At 31.8% G+C, this 21,053-nt stretch overlaps 1 protein-coding gene across 1 annotated transcript in view; it reads left to right on the top strand.

Annotated features, from left to right (window-relative positions):
• Nucleotides 1–3,514, top strand: part of LOC101897675 (protocadherin-like wing polarity protein stan) — a 158,560-nt gene extending 155,046 nt beyond the window's left edge. Inside the window, exon 9 of the mRNA XM_059125595.1 lies at nucleotides 3,232–3,514. Coding sequence (XP_058981578.1) covers nucleotides 3,232–3,265 — 34 coding nt within the window. The 3' untranslated portion in view covers nucleotides 3,266–3,514. The remainder of the gene's footprint in view (nucleotides 1–3,231) is intronic.
• Nucleotides 3,515–21,053: the final 17,539 nt, after the last annotated feature.

The following is a 21,053-nucleotide window of genomic DNA, read 5'->3' as shown; positions in this document are numbered from 1 at the left end:
GGCAATAGGAAATGAGATAGACCCATAGTTTATTTTGAGGATCTTCAAAGAATCACTTTCTGTGTCGATTTATGCACGTCTGTCCCTATGTCCGCCAGTTTGTCCATGTATTTTTGTGAACAAAATGAAGGCCGCATTTATTATCCGATTAAGATGAAATTTTCTAATCAATATTTCTTTGGCCAAGGACTAACCCTATTGAAAATGATGAGAATCGGTTCAGATTTGGATATAGCTCTCATATATATCTTCAACCGATTTCGGGTTAATTGTCCTCCAAATGGCCAATATCATTCCAAATGACCTGAATTTAATTTTAGCACATCCGACCGACTTCCGTCTAGAAGCAAATAGATCAAATTTGGTGAAAATTGGTTTAGATACACCCATATCTCCCATATATATGTTTCATCCGATTTGATGTTTAAGTCCCTCACATTCGTAATATGCACCCAACCAGATTGATATTTGGTACCAAATATCAGATACAGCCCAGAAATACCTCTGTCAAATTGTATGAAGATCGCTTCAGATTTGGATATAGCTCCTATCTTTTATATATCTATAAAAGAGGAAAATGTTTGTATGTTTGTTTGTTTGTTTGTTTGTAATTTATGGACTCGAAAACCGCTGAATAGATTTTCCTGAAAATTTCCATATATACTGCAACATCGCCTGAAAGTAACATAGGCTATATACATTTTTGAATTTCCACTTGGAACTGGAGATATAGCATCAGAATCGGAGGTACCTCCCAAAAATTTAGATTTTATATGCACATATCTATTGATTGGTTGAAGATACAGTCTCAAAATTTGGAATACGTAACGAAATTTGGGACAAAAATAAGTCTGCCAAATTATATTGTAATCGGTTCAGATTTGGATATAGCTCCCATATATATTTTCGACCGATTTCAAGCATTTGATGCACCAAACACGCTATGTATCCCCAATTTCAATGAAATTTGAAACGTGTGATAGATTTTATCTAAAAAATTGATTTCCCAAGTTATATTGAAATCGGTTCAGATTTGGATATAGCTCCCATATACATTTTCGGCCGATTTCATGTATTTGGTGGACCAAACACGACATGTATTTCCAATTGTAATGAAATTTAAAATAAGTAACGGAATTGGGAGCCAAAATGAATTTGTCGAATTAAATTAAAATCGGTTCAGATTTGGATATAGCTCCCATATATATTTTCGACCGATTTCATGTATTTGATGCACCAAACACGATATGTATGTTCGATTCCAAAGAAATTTGGAATATGTAACGGGGTTTTGATTTGAAAACAAATTAGTCAAATTACATTAAAATCGGTTCAGATTTGGATATAGCTATTTTCCGCCGATTTCACATATTTGATGCACAAAACACGTATTCGTATTTCCGATTCCAATGAAATTCGGCATGAGTGGCTAAATTTGGTACAAAAATAAATTTGACAAATTATATTCAAATACGCTCAGATGTGATTATAGCTCCCATATATATACTCAGCCGATTTCACATATTTCATGCACGCAAAGCGAGAGAGACAAAATCTGGCACCAGCAAAAATTGCCAAATTATATTGAAATCAGTTGAGGTTTGGATATAGCTAACAAATATATTTCGGCCGATTTCATACATAATTGGAAATTAGTTAAGATTTGGATATAGCTCCCATATATATATTCTCGGCCGATTTCACATATTTGACGCACCAATTTCAATGAAATATGAAGGGTGTGGCGGAGTTTGGTGTAAAAGTAATTTTTTTAAAATTATATTTAAATCGGATCAGATTGGGATATGATTTTAATAAGAACCAAATAGAAATGCCACTCTACTTAAAAAAGCAGTTTCCTGTATGCTTGGTATTTGCTATGAAATAAACAAAGGACAAACCCTTCGTGTATGCATGTCATGTTACTGCTTTTGTAATGATTTTGTTTATTAACGCATTAAATTAGTGCAATATTTTTTTTTAATTTTTAAATTTGTTTTTCTTTATCCAACATATATTCAAAAGGGGTAGCGAAGCGCACCGGGTTCAGCTAGTATATATATATATATCTTCAACCGATTTCGGGTTAATTGTCCACCAAATGGAAAATATCGGTCCAAATGACATGAAGCAAGTACATCAAATTTGGTGAAAATCGGTACAAATATACCATTCGACAACAATGATATTTGTACCACATATATTATAGAGCTCGGAAATACCTTTGCCAAATTTCATCGAGATCGGCTAAGATTTGGATATAGCTCCCATATATAGCCTTAATCTGATTTCAGACTTATTGTGCAAATAATGGCTAAATCAGCCCAAGTGGAGTGAAATACGGCTGGGATATATATTGTTTAATACAATCTTTCTCGAAGTAATATCATGCACTCTAAAGCAATGTTATTTGGTATAAAAGATACAAATATCTCCGTCAAATTTAGTGATATTCAATTTAGAATTGGATATGCCTCACATATATTAGTTACCTCTGAAACCAAATTTTAACTGCGCTAAAACCAAATACTGATAGGTGGTATGATCTACTTCAAATAAGTTCTTTTTTTACGGGAGCTCTACTAAATATGCATAGTGGTGTAGGGTATCATATAGTCCGCCCCGCCCGATTTTTGACTACAACTCGCGCTTGAAAGTTAACTACAAAAGAGCTAATTACAAAATGTGAAAAAATCACTCTATATATGGCTCAAACAGAATGTGAAGACCGACCTTAAGGCATTAACAAAAAACATTAAATAGACCCAAAACTTAACTAAACCATAAAGGTCAATGATGAAAAACAACTCACAGAGTATTTTTTATTAAAGACCTCCATTTTTATTGATTTTTTTTCGTATGATTTGTATAAATTACTTTTTTCTACACAATATGCGATTATATTGCTTTGCATATATATACACACACATATATACATACAAGATTTTCACACATATTTATGCATGCCCTATATTTATAATTTTCAATTCATTTAAATTCCACACTGCATGTCTGGCTTTTGCAACTCTAATATTTCACGCAAATTACCACAAATATAGTTGAACAAAACAAATAATAGTAATAATTGAAAATGCATACACACACAAATAGATTATAAATTAGACAAGCGAAAACTTGATGAAATAATGATATATAATTTATTTTTCAATTTCCAAAAAAAAAACATTTTCTCTCTCTTCCATTGCATATTTTGCGGGGGCTGATTTATAGGAGGAATATTGATGATGATGAGACAACCGTATAAAAATAACTGTAAACTGGCAGCAGAAGCAGCAAATCAAATCAAGCAATGACAACAACAAGAACAACAACCCCGCAATCAATAACAAATTGACCTGGGGTAATAATGAAAGGCTGGCCAGTGAAACAACAATAATCCCTGATCGCTGCTGTCATCATCAATAAATCGCAACAAAAACAAAAAACAACAACAACAACAACAATAAATGATTCCTTATGCGCCATAAAAGTAAGAGAAGTATTTATATAACAATATTAACATTTATTATTTTTGCTGCAAAATGAAAACAACCACAACAACAATATAAAAACTATTTCAAAATTGGAATTTAAAATGCTATAAATATTGAAATTATCAAATAGTTATTGGAAATATGTAAATGTAACAAGTCCAAAAACAATAACAACAACAAAATCTTAAAGAGGAAAAAGTAAAATATAACAATACCGGGGGAATACGAAATTATTTAAAACATCCAGAAGGGAAAATATTTAAAAAAAAATATTTTTCTTGTCCAAAAAATTTGTTTATTTGCTCTCAGACAAATTTGTTTGTTTAACAGTACAACAACATCTTGCAAAAATATATGTAATCAATTTATTATTAAGGAGACAAAGTAAACTAAACACAGCCACAAAGAAATGCGTATCCTTGGAAAAACAAGCAAAAGAATACGACATGAAAGGAAATGTAAACATTTATATTTATTTCTTTATTGGATATAAAATAATATAAACCATTTTTGTGGAAAAAATCTTAGCAACAAATCCCTTTCTCTCTCTCTCTCTCTCCGTCTCTCTTCACCTTATCCCTGGCCCAAAAGACAAATAAGATATTTCATTTATTATTTACCAAGCAAATAAATGGTTAGAATATAAATATTTTATTGGTCACAAAGGGAGAGATTAGATTTGGAATATATATGTATGTACATAAAAATGTATACATGTATATAAGTATATTACCGAAATGGGATAGTACTTTTTGTGTGAAAAGTGTATGAAAAGAAGAATGATTAGGAATTTAATTGTATTTAAAACTTACTGAGGAGCCGAAGTAATCACGTAAGGACTGTTGCATATTTTTAGGATGCTTCTTATATTTATTAAATATTGAAACCAGAGTTTACTCTAAGAGGGAAATCGATTGGAAAGATGTTCGTACAAGTAAAGCGGGAGCCGGTATCCATACATATGCAATTGCACACACAATGACGAACTTGAGTGTAACTCTCGCTCTCTCCATGATCAGAAAGACTTTGTTTTCTCACGAACAGCTCTCCGCCGAGCCCCGATGTAGAGCAGCAAACAGGTTTTAATTTTGCTGTGGGTTGTCGCGTACAAAAGCCGCGAGGAGAAAAATAATAGAATATATTGGAAGGGAGCGGTGGTTTGAGTACATAAGGCAACCAAACTCTGAATATGTTTTTTATACCCTACACCACATAGTGGTAAGGTTATTATGTCTTCGTGCATGCGTTTGTAACATGGAGAAGGAAGCGATTGAGATGAAATTTTTCAACAATTATTTGTTTGGCCCAAGGACGAAACCTATTGAAATTGGTGAGAATCGGTTTAAACTTAGAAATAGCTCGCATATATATCTTCAGCCGATTTCGGGTAATTGTGCACCAAATGGCCAATATCAGTCCAAATGACCTAAATTTAGGAACATCCAACCGAATTCAGTCTAGAAGCAAGTACATCAAATTTGGTGAAAATCGGCTGAGATATAACCATAGCTTCCATGTATATGTTTCAAAAATTTGGCGTTTAAGTCCCTCACATTCGTAATATGCATTCGATGACAATGATATTTGGTACCAGATATCTTAAAGCGCTCGGAAATACCTTTTCCAAATTTTATCGAGATCGGCTTAGATTTGGATATAGCTCCCATATATATCCTTAATCCGATTTCAGGTTTATTGTGTAAATAATTGCTTATATCAGCCCAAATGGAGTCAATTTCGGGACGATGTTTCCATTTTGTGGAACTTGACTCCGATATATATTTTTTTGATATAATCCTTCTCGAAGTGATATCATGCACTACATCCAATTTAGTGAAAATCGATTCAGAATTTGATATTACTTATATATATTAGCTCACTCTGAAACTAAGTTTTAACTGCTCTAAATCCAAATATTGATAGGCGGCATGATCTACTTCAAATAAATTATTTTGTTACGGGAGCTCTACTAAATATGCATAGTGATGTAGGGAATCAGTTAGTCGGCCTCCGCCCACTTTTGACTTTTCCTTACTGTTTTCTGCAAAGATAAACGTATTCGTTTTTATTTTGTTTGCATACACATACATACAAATAAAACAACGGTATGGCGAAAACTAAAAGAGGGTTTCGCAAGACCAACATACGTAACGAATTTCACTCCCACTCGAAAACGAGCCCGGCATACTCGCTCTTTCTTCGAGTGAAAAAAGGAGAGCCAAACTCGATTTTTTTTCAATCCCAGGAGTCTCCCGCTCGAATTTAAGTAGAGAGCAAAACTCGCTCGGGTATTTCTGAGCTCTGGTTGAAATTGATTTCTGTCGCTTTTCTTCAATTCTCCCACAAGCCAAAAAGTAGGCAAACCTTGACGTAATTTAATTTCTTATTTGACCCTCCACCCCAAAAAGGAAGAGTATATTCAATTTGCCATTTCGTTTGAAAAAGCATAAATTATTCGTCTATCTGTCACCTCGCAATATGAAATAAAATTTTACACTTGATATTATTCCTACGGCATAGAAAATAGAATGTATGCGTCAACATTTAAGCATAGCCTCCATATTAAGAAGATTTTGGACGCAATTAACCACTACATCAGTTTCACTCCTTAGGAAAAAAAATAATGCCGGTTCACTTTTAGATATTGTTCCAAATATAAAGGTACCTGCCTATTTTCATCATATTTATTGTGAATGCATTAAGTCTCCTCTTAAATATAGGTCTAGCCGTCACAGACCAGAATATCCAAATTTTAAGCCAAGCCGAACTCAACACCATTTTTTTGGCTTACACTCTGTTTTACTCGACAAAAGGATAGATACTAGTTTACACATCATGTCAGAGTCATATGTTTATTGACCCTCTCACAATTATTTTTAGTATTGTTATAGCATACTTTACGGCACTCCCGTAATTTCATTTAAATGTAGAGAAACGTTTTTTTGGACAGTATATTATTTACATAGTAAAGATATTATTTTATGACTTGATATAGCTTGGAAGCGCTTAAAAGTATACTATATTTTTTAAAATCTAAAGGGAACTCTGTACTATATAAATTATATACTTTCTAATGCTATGTAAAATGGTTATACGATACCTTTACTATGCTGATACTTTATTTATACTACACTATAAAACATTTTGTTGTTTCGATAATATTAGTGGGAGCACCTAAAAGTATGCTATAGAAATGACAACTAAAGAAATTTTGATATGACTCTAACATGATTTGAAAACTAGCCTTGTTGCGACATTATCATCTGTCGTCAACATCACACCTTTTAAACCTTTGAAATCGATTGCGTTGACTTTGAGATAGGAAGAAAATCGAAGAAGGAGTGGCCAGTGGAATCGGTTCCGAGGTTACGAATTGCCGATTTCTTTAGACTTTTTGAATTGAAATCGTGGGAGAGAACAGGGGATTATCGGTTTAGATCGAGTTTCAATAAGACTTTCATTCACTGTTCGTAGGCAATAGAGTTGACCCGCTTAGTAATCGTTTGGTGGTTGTCCGCTCCTTAGCGATTGAGGATAATCGGTTTGATGGTAATTTAACGTTTTTCAACTCGTTAAAAAAACTTTGGTGAGTCAGTTTGTCGAATAATCTCGCAATGTTCTTTGGTAGTTTCGTACTTTTTTCATAACATCCTAAAAGTATGCAACGGTAAACAAAGCAAGCAAATAACAATAAAGTCGATATCTTCTATGAAAAGCTCTAAAATAGAAATCGACTTTTGTTTGAAATTCAAATGACTTTTTAGCCTATGGTTGATCGAGATATCAAAAAAAAAAAACTAAAAATGGGAATTTGTTGTTGACTACATCAACCTATTTGGTTTTGATTTTTTGAGCAGGGTTTGTTTGCTTTACTAAAAACATTTTAGGGGAGGCTTATATTCCTTCTACAAAAACCAAAGCCAATACCACTCGAGTGGGCTACATTTTTCGATTCCAATCTCAGTTTCATGCACTACAATATTCCTTCCTCAACAAAAGAAACAGATTTCCCACAAAAAAAAAAAATGAATTTCCTTTTCATAACTTTGAAAATTGAGAGATTTTTCAACCGGATACAACTACAATGACAACAAAGGCCAGGCACATGACTCGATATTAAAAAATATATTTTGATAATTAATTTTGTACATAAATTACATTTAATAATTTAATATAAAAATAATAATATTTAATTTAAATGAATTAGTGTTAGATTTAAAATTAAAATTAATTTTTGATATAAATAAAAAAATAGTTTATTTTATATAAGTAACAAAAATAATTTAAGAGAAGTAATTAAACAAAAAATGTTTCTTTCCAAGTCAGACTGATTTTATTTTTGTCACACACACATTTTACAAATAACGTCAAAAACAAATTTCATAAATTCATAATTCGCCTAGTTTTAAGACGAAAATATGTGAAATTGTTTCACTCGATTAAGTAATCTCAAAAAAAATAAATAAATAAAAACTCAAAGTATTTTAAGTCAAAATAAAGTATTTAAGTCAAAATTGTGAAAACAAAACATCAACAGCAAGTATTTAAGATTTATTTTCTTCTTGGAAACCAAACGATTTTATTTAAAGGAATTATAAAAAATAATTATTTAAAAAATATATATAAATAAATAAAATTTAAAAAATACTAAAAAATATGTGCAAACAATTGGAATTTTATTAAAATAGAAAAAATATAACTTTATACTTTGGAAATGTAAAAAATTCAAATTCAAAAAGTGTTTAGACAAACAAATTCTCTTTTGCATTGCGAGTTGGTGGAAGAGGAAAGGCGTAGAGTATGCTTCACCGACTACAAAACCAAGGGTTCTGAGTTCGATATTCGGGGACTTAATATAGATATAAAAGTTTCAGTTTGGGTATTCCATACCATCAGCCATCATACCAAACAAATGTAACTTTCGTAACTTTTAGAAGCCACCGAAATTATTAATTTCGTCTGAAGTACCCTGTAAAAATAATGGTCTAGTAACTTGATTTTTAATTAGTTATAAATATCAAATTTCATTATTATATCTCTATCTCTTCACCCAACACCCTATTAAGTACCACTTAGTAATATTCGAAAGATTAAAGTACACATTTTCAAAACCAAATCCATATCTTAACAACTATATCAAATTTCAGGATTTCAGCTCTGTTCTTTGAGCCAATACCAAATTTATTACTATTCGTACAATATAGTAAATATTTCCTAATCCAGCTCCATATCTCAATTCCAGATATCAACAGAGACCTCAATATCATATGCACAAAATGCCCAATTTAGTACAATTTAGTAATTTTCGACGCATTTCCAAACCACTACCAAACCTCAAACACAGATACCGTCTTCACATCTAAACTACAGGCACCAACGGTGATATCTATATCAAATTTCAGGATTGCAGCTCTATTCCTTCATCCTATACAAAATTTAGTGCCATTTAGTACATTTCCTACAGTATAGAATATATTTACATAGCCAGCTCCATATCTCAATTCTAGATATAAAGAGGGACTTCAAAATCAAATTTGAAGATTCCAGCTCTATCCCTCCTTCCACCAACACCAAATTTAGTACTATTTGGCACTTTTTGCACAATTATATTACACATTTCCTCAATATGTCCAGGCTACACATGAACAGCGACCCTATAAAAAAATTTCAGAATTTAAGTATTATCTCTTCATTTAATACCAAATTGTACCAAATATAGCACTATTTAGTACTTTTCCTGCACATATAGAACCCATTTCCAAAACCACCTCTTTATAACCACCAACAGAGACACCAACACAAAATTTCAAAATTTCAGGCTTCATCCGTTATCCGTTTTTTGATCTATATCACATAATAACAAATGCTATCATTTTAGATTTTTAGTACCATTTTAGAAATTTTCGTAACCATAAATTTCGAATCTCCAAAACAAAGCCTTTGGGCATTTATCCTACACTCAATCAGTGACCCTTATTCTAAATACAAAGAATTTTCAGTACATTTTGGTACTTTTCGTACCTTTTTAGTACATTCCCGATATTCGAAAACTATCAAACACGCATCGAATTAAATTCTTAATTTGGCATTCACTCAGTATTTTTTCACAATTTACAACTGATTTTGTGAAATTTTGAAATTCTGGCTTCTGAAAAGTCCAAACTTTAGATGAGTTTTAGAGGAAATTAAAAATCCACTTCATCTGAATTTTAAAGATGTAGTCTATGGAGGGCATATTAACTTTTGTCATTCCGGTTGAAAAAAGTATATATATTCTGGATCAGCGTGTTGTAATCACGCTATCTTTCGAACGAATTTAGATAGAAGGCTAAAATTTTGCATACTTGCATAGTTTACCAGAGGGCAGGTTAAGTTCGCAAATGGGTCATGTCGGTCCATGTTTTCATATAGCCTTCATATAACGGTACCTCCCGATATTCGGTATTTTCATGATTTTAGCGACAGTATTTACCGGAATTATTTCAAATTTCATATTAAAAGTTTGTAATGGGTACTACAGCCTATGACAAACATTTTTGTATGCAGGTCCACGTCTTCGTAAAGTCCCCGATATTCTGTATTTTGATGATTTTAGCGACATTATTCACTGGAATCGTTTCAAATTTCGCATTGGGAGATCTTAATGGTTATTACGACCTACGGAAAAAATTTCGTATGCAGGTCCACGTGTTCGTATAGCCCCTTTATAACGGTACCTCCCGATATTCTGTATTTTCATAATTTCAGCGACATTATTTACCGGAATTATTTCAAATTTCGTATTTGATCTTCTTAATGGGTACTACAATCTATGACAAAAAATTTCGTAAGCCGGTCCACGTCTTCGTATAGTCTCCATATCACAGTTTTCATTTAAGTGGTAGTTTCCGGATTTTTTTTTTTTTTTTTTTTTTTTTTGAAAATTTTCAAGTTCCTTTCAAATGGTGGAAGGTATTAAAATTTCGGTCCGGCAGCTACTATTTTTTTACTTGTTCGTTTCTATTAATTCTTTTCTAAACTATTTCATTTAATAGTTTTACAAATTCCAAATTCCTGTGCATTCTTCCCATTATATCATATGGCAAATAATTTTTTTTCTGCTTTTCCAAAGTATTAAAAATACATTTAAAAACAAATTCCAACCCATTGTGCACATAATTTATTTTAGAACTTTAGTTAAAGTAATTATAAAAATAAATTTATAAATTGAGTAAAAATAAAAAAATATCCAACAAATAAAAAACGTGCCTATTAACAACCAAGAAAAACAAAAACAATTTGAGCTTATTTGCAACCTTTTATTTAAAAATTCTTTAGCAACAAACGCAAACAACAATGGTATGCTTCTACCAAATAAATAAACAATAAAAATAATAGAGACAAAAAAAAACACAACAACTGAAATACGTGACATATTGTATAATTTAACGGCTTTGTTTTGGACAACAATAAAATTTAGTTAAAAAAAAATAATAATAAAACACACATGAATGCTTTTTATTAAACCCAACAAAAAAAACTAACTAAACAAATAAGAAATTTAATGAAAAAATGATGCAACAACAAATATGTATATGGGCAACGAAAAAAGAAAGAAAAAAATGAAAATAAAATATTTACAAAAAAATCTGAACATTTCTTTTCATATACACATACATGTGTAAACACACATATACACACGAGCATATGTACCAACGTATGCACACACAAACCGACGACATATCTTTGTATTATAAACGAGAAAATACTAATAATTAAATGCCCTCTTATTTTCTAAGAAACACACAATATTGCATTTATATATTTGTATAAATCTATCTTTTTATAAAAATATATTTTTAATTGTATATATTTTATTATTGTTTTGATTCTTTTATGCAAACTCATTTTTTGGTGATATTCATTTCAATTATGTATATTTTGTTATTTATAGGTTTCTCATTTAAGTTGTCAATCAAAACAAAAAATATAGTTTTTTTTTAGATAAACTTAAAGTTCATTGTTTTCATATTTTCATATTTTCTTTAAAATTCAAACCTAAACAATTGATTTATGTTATATTATTATTTATACCCTACACCACATAGTGGTAAGGGTATTATGTCTTTGTGCATTTGTTTGTAACATGGAGAGGGAAACGAGATAGACCCATAGTTACTTTTGAGAACCTTCATAGAATCACTTTCTGAGTCGATTTATGCATGTCAGTCCGTCCGTCCGTCCGTCCGTCCGTCTGTCCATGTATTCTTGTGAACAAAATGCAGGTCGCATTTATTATCCGATTGAGATGAAATTTTCCACACAATATTTTTTTGGCCCAAGGACGAACCCTATTGAAATTGGTGAGAATCGGATCAAATTTGGATATAGCTCCCATATATATCTTCATCCGATTTCGGGTTAAATGTGCACCAAATGTCCACTATCAGTCCAAATTACCTGAATTTTGGCACACCCAACCGAGTTCGGCCTAGAAGCAAGTATATCAAATTTGGAGAAAATCGGTTCAGATATAGCTATAGCTCCCATATATATCTTTCACCCGATTTGATCTTTAAGTCCCTCACATTCCTACTATTTGGTACCAGGTATTAGATGGAGCACAGAAATAGCTGTTTTAAATTTTATCGAAATCGGTTCAGATTTGGATATAGCTCCCATATATATCTTCATCCGATTTCGGGTTAATTGACCACCAAATGGCCAATATCAGCCCAAATGGCCCGAATTTTGGCACATGTGACCGAGATTAGCCTTAAAGCAAATACAACAAATTTGGAGAAAATCGGTTCAGAAACAGCTATAGCTCCCATATATATGTTTTATCCGATTTGGTGTTTAAGCCTCTCACATTCGTAATATGCACTCCACAAGAATGATATTTGGTACCAGATATAAGATACAGCCCAGAAATAGCTGTTTGTAATTTTATCGAAATCGGTTCAGATTTGGATATAGCTCCCATATATATCTTCATCCGATTTCGGGTTAATTGTGCACCAAATGGCCGATATAAGTCCAAATGGACTGAATTTTAGTACATCGGACCAAATTCAGCCTAGAAGCAAGCATATCAAATTTAGTGAAAATCGGTTCAGATATGGATATAGCAACCATATATATGTTTCATCCGATTTAGTGTTTTAGTCCCATACATTCGTAATATTCACTCCACAACCGTGATATTTGGTACCAGGTATTAGATGGAGCACAGGAATAGCTGTTTTAAATTTTATCGAAATCGGTTCAGATTTGGATATAGCTCCCATATATATCTTCATCCGATTTCGGGTTAAATGTGCACTAAATGGTCAATATCAGCCCAAATGGCATGAATTTTCGTACATAAGACCGAATTCAGTCTTGAAGCTAATACGTAAAATTTGGAGAAACCCGGTTCAGAGATAGCTATAGTTCGTAAAATGCACGATAGAATAAGATAGATTTTGGTTTTGTACCAAATATCTCATAGAGCTCTGAAATGCCCTGTATAAACCTTTTTACGAGAGCTCTACTAAATATGCATAGTGGTGTAGGGTATCATATAGTCGGCCCCGCCCGACTTTTGAGCTTTCCTTACTGGTTTTTTATTGTATATTATATATACATGTATACATATAAAATATGTTTTGTTTAATTATATCATAATTTATCAATATTAGTTTATTAGCATAAGCACTTTTTTCCGATTTCATTAATAATTGCAATTTATCTAATTATTTACATTTTTTACACACATACATACGTACTCAGCAATATTTGTTGTTCATTTGAATTCAAGAAGGAAAAAATACTAAAACAGCTACATATTAATTAAAATACATACTTTTGTCAGTGTAAAGGAAACATTAAATAATGCAAACAAGAATAATTAAAAAAAGATGGAAAATAAAAAATACCAAAATATATATAAAAGAAATATAAACTCCTTTTCCTCCCACCCAACCACCAACCTTCTTCCACATTCCAAGCATTTATTTAATGTGTTCAAGGTGTTTCAATATGAGCAGAAAAAAGTATAGCGCTATATTTATACATATATACATATGTAAAATATTATTATTAAATTACATACTTATTAATAGTAACAGGCAAACAATAAAAACAACAACAACAAAATGATGAATAATAACGTTGATCATACAATGTGTAAATTACAGAATGAAAACAAAAAACAGCAATTGTACAATACTCATACATACATACATATATATCGACATACCAACATATTTAATTTCATAGCAAACATTCATTATTGCAAAGTGTGTTGTAATATTACAAAAATGAAAAGAAGAAAAAAAAAACACAATTATATACGAAAATTTAATAAAACATTAAATCGTTTATTCTTCATATACAAAAAAAAAATAAAAAACCCCAAAAAACAGAGAAACATAGAATAGAATATGGAAATTCAATAAGATATTGTAATAACAAAAACAAATGTGTTGAATAGAAGCCAATAACTGCAAGAAAAGAAATAAATATATATTATGAATTTAAAAAATATATATATATTAATAATTGTATATTATATAAAACAAAAATTAAATGTATTTGATGAAAGGAAAAAGAGAAATACAATAAAAATATTAAAAATTAAAAGATATGTATGTGTTTTTATAACGGCAAGTAATTAAACAATAGTAACGGGTTTATCTCCAACAAAAACTTGGACTTTGTGTGTTCCTGTAAGGCATTTAATAGTAATGTAACAAAACTGCCTTTGAATTACCGATAGGTGGAAAATAATAAGCTTAAACGAAGAAATTACCAAGTAAAAAACATATTTTCCTCATACTCAAGCAATCAGTAAATTATCTAGAGAAAAGAACAATATTTGAATCCACATTGTAAGGGACAGCTCTGTTAAGAAAGTTTTAACATTAGATCACTGAAGTAAAACCACAAATATTATTTAAGTTCTCTAGGTAGACTTGTGGTTAAACTTTTATAAAAATCATAACTGAAGATCTTGAGAATTTAAAATTTCTGCTAGTCCTAAGTACTCAGCATGTTGCTTGACCTGATAACTTTTGATGTACTAATGCTGGGCTCTACTGAGGGTATAGTTACACTACGTCACATGCTAGTGGATCCGTGTTGTCAATATTCGAACTCAATCCAAGTTTGATAAAAATATTACAACTTATCGAATTCGGACCAATTCAAATATTCCCTTCAACAGTTATCGGCCTACGAACCAACAAATGGTTTTTGACGAATTTCATTCAATATTATTGCGATGAGACACATTTTAGTCTTATCAAGTTAGACATAGAGTTGGGAGGTTAGTACGTTACGTTTGTATACCCTCCACCATACTATGGAAGGTATATTAACTTTGTAACTCCTCGAAATACTCATATCAGGCCCAACAAAGTACAGGGTTGTCCATATTCGACGGACCCATCTGGCAACGCCATAACTTTTGACAGAGATGTCACATCGCTTAATGACATACCGCGTTTGAAGCGTCAGTCCAAGCCGGTTTTTACCATGAACCAATACACGCCAAATGTGAGAAGTGCGCCTTCTAAGAACACCATTGAGCGTTTATACGAAAAATTTTCGACTGGTAAGGCTCTTTCTAATTCGAAGAGGCCATATAAAAGTCGACCAAGGCGATCGGCCGAGAATGTCGCTGCCGTACGAGCCAGTGTTGAGAGGTCCCCAAGAACATCCCAAAAACGCCGTTCTCAGCAGTTGGGCAGGGCTCGGTCCACTTTACAACGGATTATTCGCATTGATTTGCATTTGTTCCCGTACAAAATTCAATTGACGCAAAGAATGTTGCCTACGGACAAGCCTCGTCGATTGGAATGGACCCAAAGAGTCATGGGTCCGTCGAATATGGGAATTGTGTTAAATTTCGTCCTGGAAGATCTTAATGGGAACTACAACCTAAGAGAAACAAGTAAAAAAGCTGTAAGTTCGGCCGGGCCGAACTTTTAATGCTCTCCACCATTTGGAACGAATTTGGCACTTTTCAAAAAAAAATAGTATGGTCTATACGACGACTTTTGTCATAAGCCATTACAATGCGAAACTTAAAAAAAATGGGTGAATAATGTAGCTATAATCATTAAAACGCAGAATACAGGGAGATACCATTATATGTTGGCTATACCAAAACGTGGACCTGCACAGCCATTTTTCTGATAAAGGCTGTAGAACCCATTACGAACTTCAAATACCAAATTTGAAACATTTCCGGTGAATAATGTCTCTTAAATCGTATGGGGACTATATGAAGACGTGGACCTGCATAAGTAATTTTTATATCCTCGACCATAGTATGGAGGGTATATTAAGTTTTTTATTCTGAAAAAGCTGGGTTTTGGAAAAACAAAATACTAAAATGTGTCCCTGATGAGGTGCAGGACAGATGTTCCAAAGGGAAACTCCAACTTTAAGGATACGAAAAGTTCTGAAATGTTATCTGGAAATTAGATATGGAAGATCTTTTGAAAATATGTACTCTATTCTAAATTTGATATTGGGCGAAGAAATAGGGCTAGAATTCTCAAATTTGATATTGACCTCTCTGTTGGTATCTGGAAATAAAATATGGGAGTGATTTTGGAAATATGTACTATAATTGTACGAAAAGTGCTAAATATGGCATTGGATCATTTTTTCGATTACCCTTTTCTATTAAGAAATCAGTAAGGAACAGTCAAAAGTTGGGCGGGGCCAATTATATGATACCCTACACGACTATGCATACATAGTAGACCTCGCGTAAGAAAAGAATTTATTTCAAGTAGATTATACCATACATCAACATTTGGCTTTAGAGCAGTTATAGTTTGCTGGAGAGTGCATGATAACACTAAGAGCCGAGTTGCACAAAAAGGAAACGTACGTCCTGAAATTCACTTCATTTGCGTTGATTTTAGCCATTATTTGCACAATAAACCTGAAATCGGATTAAGGGTATATATGGGAGCTATTTTCAAATCTGAACCGATCTTGACAAAATTTGATACACATTTCAGAGCTGTAGGTGAAATGTGGTACCAAAGATTATTGTTGTGGAATGCATATTACGCTTGTGAGGAACTTTAAAGCACAAACCAGATAAAACATATATAGGAGCTTATTACTATATATGGACCGATTTATACCAAATTTGAAGTATAGGTTTATAGGATGAATTCAGCTATATCCTAATATGAACCGATCTCGATAACATTTGACAGAGATATTTTCGAGCTGTATCTGATGTCCGGTATCATTCTTCTGGATCCCCAATTCGAATGAAACATATATATGGGAGCTGTAGCTGTATCTGAACCGACTTTCTCCAAATTAACTTGCTTCTAGGCCGAATTCAGTGAGATGTTCCAAAATACTGGTCATTTGGACTTATATTAGTCACTTGGTGCACAATTAACCCGAAATCGGTTGAAGATATATATGGAAGCTATATCTAATTCTGATCCGATTATCACCAGTAGGTTTCGTCCTTGGGCCAGATAAATATTGTTTGGAAAATTTCATATCAATCGGATAATAAATGCGATCTGCATTTTTATAACAAGAATACATGGATAGACAGACGAATGGACTGACATGTATAAATCGGCTCAGAAAGTGATTCTATGAAGATCTTCAAAAGTAATCATGGTTCTATCTCGCTTCCTTCTCCATGTTACAAACAAATACACAAAGACATAATACCCTTACCACTGTGTGGGGTAGGGCATAAAAATGGAAAAATACAAAAATACAAAGAATAGCTGTGACTCCATAACGTTGAGGATTAACATTGAACTGTCGAGGTGAAATACTGGTGATATATTTTACACCTCTTAATTTTACAAAAAAAAAGATGTAAATGTTTATAAGTGCGGTTGTAAGATTTTCCGAAAGAATTTTAGTTTTATTTAATTCTTTGGTTCCTCTTCTATTGAGCTTACGATCTCGTCGCTTGGGTAAAAAACTGATGAGGATTGGTGGCCCTTTCCGAAACCTTGGTATTCCCTGCCTTACCCCCTGGTAAACATTACCATCGTTCTCCACTAATAAACAAACGTTGTTTTTATAAAAACAACAATAAAGGGATAAAGCCTGACAAAATACTACGGTATCCCGAACAAACAACTTTTTTTATTTTTTTTTTTTTTTTTTGCTTTTGAAAAATAAAGCTTGTATATTTTAAACAAAACAGGTAATTTTATTCATTATAATAAAAGAGAGAATTTCAACAAAATGTGAAGAGAGGGTAAGTTAAAGGTTAAAACTGATAGCCTGAAAATCTGAATAATCGTTCATACTGATTACTTACCTTTATCTGCTATATAAAAAAAAAAAATTTAGTTTATATATCAATACAATTTATTTATATTAATTAGTTTGTTTATTCTTTGTTTTTAATTTTCATATTTATTTTCATTCAATGCAACATTCAAATGTACTTTCTTGTTATTGTAATTTTGTTGTATTGTTATTACGTTCGATTTACTCAATTATGGGTTCTCTCATTCCCTGGGAGGGAAAGTGTATTACATACGTCAAATATGGAATTATGCCATTTTCCCAGATTATAATTTTGCATAATATTTTTAGATATTTTTATTTTTTGTGTTTTTTTTTTCTTTTTTATTAAATAATTAATTTAGTTAATAATGTATATCAAGTTTTTGCTATGTCTTTTCTTTAAATATTTAGGCTACAATCCTTGGATTTTTCTGTTTTTCTTTTTTTTATTCTTTATTGTTAAAAGTACATGAGAGAGATTTCGTTTTAATGATTTTAATTTTTTAACAAAAAAAGGGAGACAATTTATTTATGGTAAAATTGTATTTATTTTGATTTTGATTTGGCTTGAGATGCAAAGCCAATCCTGGCGGATGTATAAGAGATCACATGCCGTATGGGATATGATTTTTTTTATTCATTTTCCAAAAATACTTTACGGAAAAGAATAATTTTGGATAACTGGTTTCATTTATTGTTTTGTCTCTAATGTCGCCAGAACTGGTCTTCCATCTAACCAAAATCGCATATCATCGCATTTTTATACATTTTTTTATTTGGTTTTGTTTTTATGTATATATATTTTTTCTATATAAATTTACTTTTTCTGTTTCTGCTATCTGAGAAAATTGTAATGGAGATTAAAAAAAAAAAAACTTTTAAAAATGTTTATTAAAAAATTGTACAAAAAAGTTTATTTTTATATTATCTTCATTAAAGCAGAGATCATTACTTTGTTTATTGTTATTATTTCATTGTAAAATATTTTAAACAGTTTCTTTTATTGTAAACAGTTTCTATAAAAAAAAGTTATTTAAAAAAAGCTCAGACAAAATGCAATTCATTACCTTTACGTTAACGGACATTTCAAGGATATGTGTCGAACACACACATTGGCAAATGAAAGAAATCTTTTGTTGTTTTATATTCCTTGTCTTACTTAACAATTAAAAAAAGATGTAATAAAAAATTAATGATTACTAATTAAAATACATATTCATTTAAATGTCTTTCAAAATATGTTCTTTTTTCTGTAATAAACTTGAGATAAATATTTGTTAATAATCATTAATATATAACAATTTCTTTATTAATTTCAGTTACCAACAGAATTATAGCATATGGAAATTTATCTGTATTTTGGACTAAAATATACGGGAAAACGGGAGTCATACAAAAAGAGATACGCTGTTTTGATTAGAAAAATAACTGATCATTTGATCAACTCCCAGGGGTAATATCCATAAGCAAAATTGAGTTCTTGGAAATTCGTAAGAAAAGTCACCAAAAATTCCGAATTTTTTCACCCTACAACACTATGTGTTGGGGGTATTATAAGTTTGATTGGGCCAAAAATTATGTAACACCTCGAAATATTGGTTTCCCACATAGGAAAGTATATATGGATCTTCCTATCCCGCAGAGCTGAGTCGATCTAGCTATGTATGTCCGTCTGTCCATGTTAATTTGTAATCACTCTACAGGTCGCAATTATGGCCCGATCTTCACGAAATTTAGAATGGAGGTGGGACTGGGAATAGAACCCTATTTCTTTTGGAGATGATCGCATAATATTTAGGGGTTGAAATGGACCAAAAACTGAAAAAATTCCTGATTTTGCAGTTGCTCTACAGGTCGCAATTATGGACCAATCAAAGCGGAAGTTAGCATGGGGCTAGAGCTTAGGGCTGGGCAGAAGCATTCCAATTTTGATGGTCATCGGGTAATATTTTGTGGGTGAAATAGGCCACAACATTTGTGTTAAATAAAAGTCATATTTTCCATTAAACTGCGAATATTTTTATTCCCCTCACAAATAGACGAAATCACAAATAGACGAACAGGTCAATTCTGGCCGTTACGTAGATGCCGATAATAAATATATCGGTTATATATAGCGAAATATATACAATGTGTATATTCAAAGAAAGGGGATGTTAGTTAGAATGCTTATATCTCAAGAATGGCTGGACCGATTTTGACAAATTTTGACATAAAAGTATAAAATCTAAAAAATTCGCAGAAAAATATGCCAATAATGATGTTAATATAGATTTTGTAGTATTTTGTGATTTTTTTTATTTTTATCGTATTTTTATCGCATGCGATTTTTTCAATTTGACTTATAATATTTTGTAATATTTTTTCACCTTACATACTACTATATAAGTATTGGAAATATCGTCCGATCCTCACGAAAATTTTCTCAAGGGTAAGGTTGGGCTCAGAAGAGCTAGGCCTATTCTTTTCAAAGATGTCCGCAATTTATTAGAGCTTGAAATGAACCAACAACTAAAAATTTTCCTGATTTTGCAGCCGTTATAAAGGTCACAAATAGAAACCAAAGGACACGAAATCTCGCATAAAGTTAGAGTTTGGAACAGCGGGTACAATGGACCACTAATTTTGTGTGAAAAAATACCAGCATTCCGAAATACACAAAAGGCGAACTTCTCGCTTTTTTATGCTGATTTCGTTGACGAATATACCCAAATATCGTAGACAAGCAAATCATATAGATGAGTCTAAATTTGGAGATACAGAGGGGCTTCTTGTTTTTGGAGATGAGAAGGGTTCATTGGATTGGAGATGGAGAGGGGTTCAAATTAACCAAAAACACATATGTTTTTCCGATCACACAATTGAAGCCAATCGACACGCCTGTGAAGAGAGTTAAGGACAGGGAAGAATTCTAGCATTTTGGATGACTGTATTACATTTAGCTGTAAAATGGGTCACAACCCGACGGAGTGTATAAATACTGGGCAAATGTCCCTAGTCAAAATCCTAATTTCAAAAGCGAAATCTTCTATGGATTTGGACATAAGGGGGCTTCTAACATATTGTAGTGTTGTAGGGTATACTACGTCCCCGCACGACTATAGCCTTTCCTTACTTGTTTAAAATTAGTTTAAAGCAAAAGCTAAGTTTCAAATTGTTGAAATTTTTATAAAACGATTTTTTTTTTGTGTAGAATCTACAATTTTGAAGATTTGCACTTAAGGGTGCCATAAAATAAATATTTGACTGGATTCGCAAATTATGTCAAATATAAGTACTGAAATTTGTGACCAT

This window comes from Musca domestica, unplaced genomic scaffold, assembly GCF_030504385.1.
Source record: "Musca domestica strain aabys unplaced genomic scaffold, Musca_domestica.polishedcontigs.V.1.1 10, whole genome shotgun sequence".
Lineage (NCBI taxonomy): Eukaryota > Metazoa > Arthropoda > Insecta > Diptera > Muscidae > Musca > Musca domestica.
This window is presented reverse-complemented; position numbering and strand designations above follow the sequence as displayed.